The 7238-nt window shown below is 41.6% G+C and overlaps 1 protein-coding gene across 4 annotated transcripts; it reads left to right on the top strand.

The window, feature by feature from the left end:
- Window positions 1-432: 432 nt before the first annotated feature.
- LOC120689797 (disease resistance protein RGA2-like) lies at window positions 433-6650 on the top strand. Of its 4 annotated transcripts, none has more exons than XM_039972223.1 (4): window positions 433-1605; window positions 1772-5429; window positions 5711-5947; window positions 6050-6650. In XM_039972223.1, exons 1-2 carry the CDS (start codon window positions 553-555, stop codon window positions 1877-1879), a joined length of 1161 nt encoding a protein of 386 aa, XP_039828157.1. In that variant the 5' UTR covers window positions 433-552; the 3' UTR covers window positions 1880-5429; window positions 5711-5947; window positions 6050-6650. The 4 variants fall into 4 exon arrangements, with proteins under 4 accessions (XP_039828157.1, XP_039828148.1, XP_039828142.1 ...); XM_039972214.1 differs by lacking the exon at window positions 433-1605 and having other exon boundaries at window positions 1881-2848; window positions 2964-5429; window positions 6050-6618; XM_039972208.1 differs by lacking the exon at window positions 433-1605 and having other exon boundaries at window positions 1881-5039; window positions 6050-6618.
- The last annotated feature ends 588 nt before the right edge of the window (window positions 6651-7238 follow it).

The following is a 7238-nucleotide window of genomic DNA, read 5'->3' as shown; positions in this document are numbered from 1 at the left end:
AAGATTATTTTTTTTCTCAACATTGTGGCAACTCTTTGTACCACAGGGGGTGCTCTGTGGTGAGCCATAAGGGGATATTAACTGCTTAAGATTATATTTTTTTCTCAACATTGTGGCTACTTCTTGTACTATGTCGTATTAGGTTTCTTATAAGTCAAATTTGATAAACTTTGACCAAACTCTTAGAAATAAATAATAACATTTACAATATTATATTTATTTTATTGAATCCATCATAATATATATATATTGATAGTGTATATATTGGATAGTATGGTTGTTGTTATATTTTTCAATAAATTTAGTCAAAATCAGATATATTTGATTTAAAATAAATCTAATCGGTATGTAAATAAAAATGGAGGAAGTAGTTACACACTGTATATGTAATCCGTAGGGGTAAGGCCGTGTCCTAAAAAAATACATCACACACGGTGCAAGTTGGATTAGTCCTCACAAGTCACGACACGCCTGTCTTCGAGTTTGAGGCCACCTCTTCCCTTTCTCCATCCTCTAACCTAAATTCCCCATTCTCTAGATCTTGCAAGAAGGATGAAGATGGAAGATAAAGGATGGTCTCTGCCAGCGGCCATCGGCAGGGTGGTGGGGAAGCTGCGTTTCTATCTGGGAAACAACAGTCATTCAGGCAAGTTTAAGGGCACCATGAAGATGCTCGATTTGTTGGAGGAGAAGCTCAGGCTCCTCCAAGACGAGAATCTGCAGCGTGTCAGTCTAGACCGAGAGGAAGAGATGGGTTCATGGCTACTGCAGGTGAAGGAGGCTGCAGACGACGCAGAGGAGCTAGTCAAGGACATGGAGACCGGTGAGTCTGCAATTCCTGATGTCATGGCTTGGTTTCGTTCTGGTAGCAGTAACCTCCTCAGAATGAAATATAGCATCGGCAGACTTGTTAGTGTGTGCACTGAAGGTGAATCCCTTCTTGGCTTTCTTAACCTGGATGAGGATGTCCGGGAAAGCATGCGGAATGACAGTGCTTCCTCGACATCTTATCATACCTATGTTGGTCGAGATAAGGAACTAGCTATGATATTGGACATGGTATTGGAAGATGCTCAGTTCAAGGTGGCAACATCGCTTGAAAGCTGGGCAAGTGCTGACACCTTACAAATTTCTCAGAAAGGATGGATCATTGAGACCCTCCAAAACATCAATCCATCTCAGCAGAGACATGAAGATGCAGAAGTATCACCTTACCAAAAAGAAATGGGTGGCACCATAGAATATACCCAGGTGTACAATAATACTGTTGGTGAACTGAGGAACCCTATCATTATTCCGATGGTTGGAATCAGCGGGGTCGGTAAAACAACCCTTGCGCAGCTCATTTTCAATGATAAAAGGGTCCAGAAGCATTTCCAGGGTCAATCTGCATGGATCTATTGTACTGACAACATCAGAAAGGAAGAATTGATGACAAAGATCTTGGTATCTTTGCAGCCTCAACGTAAAATTCTAGATCTTGGGTTCGATCTCAATAGCCTCCATGATCAACTTCAGAGTTTCATAGAAGGAAAGAGGTTTTTGCTTGTACTTGATGATGTGTCTGATGACATCCGTGCAGTATGGGGTGATGTAAAAAGTGTACTAAGCAGCAGGGGCGGAGCTACGTTGGTGGTAGGGGGTGCCCGGGCACCCGCACCGAAATGAAAACTCAGTGAAAATCATCAAATTTCCACCTTATAAATTAGAGAGCTAGCAGCAGAACCATGAACAAGGCACCCCCCTCGATTCAGCTCTAGCTTCGTCCCTGCTAAGCAGAGGTGCACCTGGAAGTGTTGTCTTAGTCACAACCCAACTGTATGGTTTAGCCAGCTGTGGGGACTACAGCTCCAATATTTTTGAATCCGCTACAGTATGATGACTTGTGGAAACTTTTTAAGCATCATGCCTTTTTTGGCAATCAAAGTACACAAGCTCTGGAGTCAATTGGGAGAAAAATTGTTGACAAATTACATGGACTTCCTTTAGCAGCAATAATGATTGCAGTATCGTTGAGAAATTATTATGACGAAGTGTGCTGGAATAGACTTTTAAAAAGTTGGTGGTGGAGTGTTTCAAGTAACAGTTTGGGCATCCACATTGCAGCTTCTCTTGGGGTTTGTTATTGTGAATTACCTGCATATTTGAGGCAATGCTTGATTTATTGCTCGATATTTCCTAGGAATTATATATTCGGAAAATATGAGTTGATCCAAATGTGGATAGCTAATGGTTTCGTCGAGCTAGACAACACTGTGGGTCCCAGAAGTTTGGAGGACGTAGCTGCTAAATGGTTTGATGAACTTGTTAATAGGTGCTTTCTGCAACCAACATTCTGGGAACTCCAATATGTTATGCATGATTTGGTTAGAGATTTTACAATTGCTCTAATTTCTAATGAGTATCGTGGTGTTGATTGTGAACTGGCACATCTTCCACAAAGTGTCCGCCATTTATCCGTAAGTATGGAGAATATGAATGTGCCACGGACTGACTATAATATTAAAAACTTGCGATCACTCATGTTGTTTGGCGGCTTACGTGACAGCAACTCTAGTGAATGTAACACCACTGTTGGTAGCCTTCTGGAGAAGTCTTATGGCACCGTTGATTGCCTTACTGAGATATCCTATGACAATGTTGATAACATTTCCGAAGGGTGTTCTGATGCAATTGGTAATGACCATGCTGACATTATTTTGAAGAGATCTTGTGTGACTATTGGAAGTATTCTAAGGAAGTCAACATGCCTGCGGTTATTGAACTTGTCTAATATGAGGCCAAATGCTGCACTAGCATGCTCCGATAATCATCTACTTGTTGAAGATCATGTTACAGCATTTGCGAGGTTCATTACAAGACATCACATGCTGCCCCATTTGACTCACCTCAGATTCTTAGATTTTTCGTACAGTGGGATTACCGAACTTCCTGATTCATTATGTACCTTGTGCAATCTCCAGGTTCTTGGCTTGCGAAGCTGTGGATTCACACAGTTACCAAGAAGCATGAATTCATTAATTAGCCTGCGACACTTGCATGCAGATGCAGATACAATTGCTCTAATTCATGGCATTGGAGGGCTAACAAAGCTCCAAGACTTGCACGAATTCCGTGTTAAAACAGAGGATGGCTACAGAATAACTGAGTTAAGGGACATGAGGTACATTGAAGGTTCCCTTTGTATATCAGATCTTCAGAAGGTGGCGAATCGAGCAGAGGCAACTCAGGCTAACTTATCCAGAAAGGATGGTATTACTTGTTTACATCTAAAATGGGACAGAAATCAATCTTTGAAGGGTAAATATAACCATTTTGGAAAGGAGTTGAGTCAGTATGATATAGGTCAAAAAGAGCCACTTCATGTTATCTTACTTCAGAAGAATGATATGCCTTCAGATATTTCAGGATCAATTGTGAATCCATCTACACTTGATCCGCCCATCAACATACTACAATGTTTGGTTCCACCTAGAAATTTGCAGAAGCTGAAAATTTTTGGGTACCCAGGGTATTCTTTTCCAGACTGGGTGCAAGGGCTCAGGTATATCCAAGTTATTGAGATAAGCCACTGTATAGAACTGCAGGTACTTCCGCCTATGGGGCAGCTGGAGCATCTAAGGAAATTGAAGTCATATGAGTTGCCTTCCATAAAAGATGTCAGTTCAGATGTATATGGAACCTCAAATATGGTCTTTCGATCTTTGGAGGAGCTAAGTTTTGGATCCATGGTGAAATGGGAAAATTGGGCAGATGCAGAGAATAGAGAATTCTTTCCAAACCTGCAAAAGCTGCACATCAATAGGTGCTACAACTTGAGGGAACTACCTTTTATGGCCTTGGGCGTAGGTATCAAAGAACTTTCACTTTCAGGTTGTGGTTCATATTGTGGTACAGTATCAAGTTATTTGCATAGATTAACTTGTCTCACACATTTAAAGGTAAATGATTGCTCAAAAAAGTTAATCCTTCCATGTCAAAAGCTGGTATCACTGGAATACTTGCACCTTTCAAATTGTAAGGAGCTCTGCGTTGAGGGTGGAATTCTTTGTATGAACAATTTGAAAGCCCTACATATTTCCAGCTGCCACATAGTCGGATTATCCCTAGAGGAACATCTCACTCGCCTGCTCTCGGGTTGGGCATCAATGTTCGGAGAAGAGCAAGCACTTGATCTTAAATCCACTATTCTCCAGTTAGTCAAAGAGGCAGGCATGAAAAGTAAAGAAATCCACCTTCCTGTTTCTTCTACAGTTGGATTATCCAAAAAGTCAGGCAGAAAAAGGAGAGATGGACAACATAAACCCGAGCACATTCACATTATGTCATCTCTCACTGACCTTACGATGGATAACCTTTCCCAGTCTCTAAATCTTGATAATATCCTTTGCAAGCTTTCAACTCTTCGTTCCCTGTGTCTTCACAAGATTCATAATATATCTGTTCTTCAAGAACAGTGGCTTGAGCAAATTAAGTCCCTACAGGAGCTGGAGTTTTCTAATTGCTACCTACTCAGGAAACTCCCATAGAACTTGGTCTTTCTATCATCCTTGAAGAAGTTGAGTCTACAGTCATGTTCCCAAATTCACTCTCTACCATCGGAAGGTCTACCACGCAACCTAAAGGAGTTACAGATACTAGGTTGCTCACCTATACTAGAGGCACGATGCCAGAAGGAAGATGGAGAGATATGGGTGAAGAAGAAGATACAGGAACAGCAGAAGCAGACAATAAATGAATATCAACAGAAAAAAGTAAATGAGTTCTGGCAAGGATGGCAGAAGTACGAGGAAGAGTGGGTGCAGTGTGCAGGGGAGCAGCTGAAGAATAAGGGAGAGTGGTTGACGAATGAAGAAGAGGACTGGCTGAAGCAGCATAATGCGGTGGATTCAGTAAGTAATGTAGATGTGTGGCTCAAGTCAACAGGAGAAGACTGGCCAAAGATTGCTCACATTCCTTATATCCGCGGGAATGGCGATATCATACAGAATCTTTTTCACTGAAGCTTCAGATTCATTAAATCTGTGTTAACTGTGAAGGTGAAATTCAGAACTAGGTTACTATTACCCTCATATTCAATCTATTATTCATTGTTGTTTCTGTTTGGCCTCTTATTCTCGGGCATGTCATTTTGAAAACTATGCATTGTGTGATAAATTGCTGCCTGCCTAGCATGTGATGCAAACACAAAAAAAACATACAGAAAAGATTGCTAAGAAATGTACCAACAACTTTGTGATTCATATTTATAAGGCGCTGGACAGCTAATGGCGTGCAACTATTAGTTCATAGTATATTGCTTTATTGTTGTCTGCTTTGAATTGTGTGGTACAGTGTTTTCTATATTTCCCCAACATGTATGGAGTAAAGAAGGCATCTGAACTTCTACAGCATAAAGAAGGCATCTGATCTTATAAAGTTTAGCAAAGGTAATTTGAACTTTTTATGGCCGGTGCGTAGATATTATTTTAAACAAAAATGTGGTAGCATAAGCATCACATGCAGACCTATGCCTTTTTTTTAAAAAAAAAAAGGATTGTTTGACTGAACAGCTGACAACGAGATTGATACATAGCATGGTTATATTCTTCAGTTGTTCCTGTCAGCATCCATATTTACATGCAAACGAAATGAAGAGTGTTATCCTATTCTTTTTCATTTTTACCAAATCTTAGAGTGACATATGCGAGTAACCCTTCCTGATTTGCAGATTTGTCCTGTTTCTTTCAAGAAGTGACAAGTGACAGCTTTTAGGAAGCTGTTCCGTGTCCTCAGTGTCGCAGTGGAACCAACACAGCACATCCTTGGACTGCGACGCAGCTGCGTGACCGTTCTGAACCGTCTATGTGGTTTGAGCTCTGAAGTCTGATCTGGTGCGATGGGTTTCAGACAAAGACTGAAAGCCAGCAGTTTGGCTCCTCACCGGATTGCCAGGCGTTCATCGCAGGTATAGTAACATGTAAGGGTTGGTTTCATGAAGCATTTGAAATACGTTGGGGAAATGTTCCAGCTGGATGTTCTAACACGTCTCCTGATCTCCATTCTTCAGCATATAGGAGTATTTCACATCTATGTTGTTGAAGCCCAGAATAGCCTGCATCTCACAATCTCTTCCTGCTGCTGGCTGCACCAGAACTTCTCCTGCCAGACGACAGCAAACTGAGGAACCAGTGGAGAACATCAGTATGCTTCACCGGCTGTGTTCCTCGGCCATCTGTTTCATGGTCAACCAATGAATCGATGCACAATCGGCTGTCAGCATCTGTTTCCTCGGTAACAACTAACAATTGATGCCCAGTTATATTATATGCAGCGGATCCTGTGGTTATGGAGACACTATGATTTCCGGTGATAAGGGACTGAGGAGATCGAGCAATGTGCTAGGCACTAACCAGAGAAAAGTGTGGGGCGGTCACCGGTGGTGTGTGCTTTTATTCCATTCTCAGTGGGAGGTTTTACGGAACAATTTTCAGGACTATAACATCATCTAAACTGATTTTACTTGATGTTAGTTGATTTCCAAGGAATAGTTTCGTAACAAAATTTCATTTAACTACGATGTGCTGAATTGGAGGAAATCAGATGAAATGGAACTTTACGTGTAACTCACGCATATCATCTTGAAATTCCTAATCACTTTACTGTCTTTACTTACGCCTACAGACTATTCATAACTCAGATTGTTAGAAATTTAGGCAATTTCGGGCACAATTTAATTCCAAAATTAAATGTATAAACTAGCAATATTTCTATGACTTTAAGGAGTAAAATAAAACATGTGAACATGTTTATACTTATCACACAGATAAGCATATAAATAACCAAAGTTTCAGAGAGTACCCTGAAGCGGGGCCGTTGCCGGAGGCATTGGCTGCGCTGTTACCAACTGGAGTAGACATCTACTCGGTTGGCCTCAGTCGAAGTAGCCGAACTAAATCGGTGCAGGAAGAAGTTCGCAATGCAGTCCCGCGAACGGTCACCAAGATGTAGTCGACGTAGTCGTTCGGCCACCAGAATGTAGTCGACGTAGTCGTTCGGCTCGTCCACCAGGAAGTAGTCGTTCAATCGGGCAAAGCCTTTGTATTTTTGAGCAGTCACGCTAAAGCGTTACCCAAAAACCTGATTGCCCGCCTATCCCGTGCAGGATCTCAAGGCGAGCAAGGTTTCGGAGGCCTGCTCACGCTAATTCTGTGCGCGCAGAAATTAGCATTGGGGAACTCAGTTGTTGCAACTGGAGA

Source organism: Panicum virgatum, chromosome 2K, assembly GCF_016808335.1.
Source record: "Panicum virgatum strain AP13 chromosome 2K, P.virgatum_v5, whole genome shotgun sequence".
Classification (NCBI taxonomy): domain Eukaryota; kingdom Viridiplantae; phylum Streptophyta; class Magnoliopsida; order Poales; family Poaceae; genus Panicum; species Panicum virgatum.
This window is presented reverse-complemented; position numbering and strand designations above follow the sequence as displayed.

Coding starts and splice junctions, on each gene's coding strand:
- LOC120689797 (XM_039972208.1), top strand. CDS start 1,998: ATGATTGCAGTATCGTTGAGAAATTATTATGACGAAGTGTGCTGGAAT.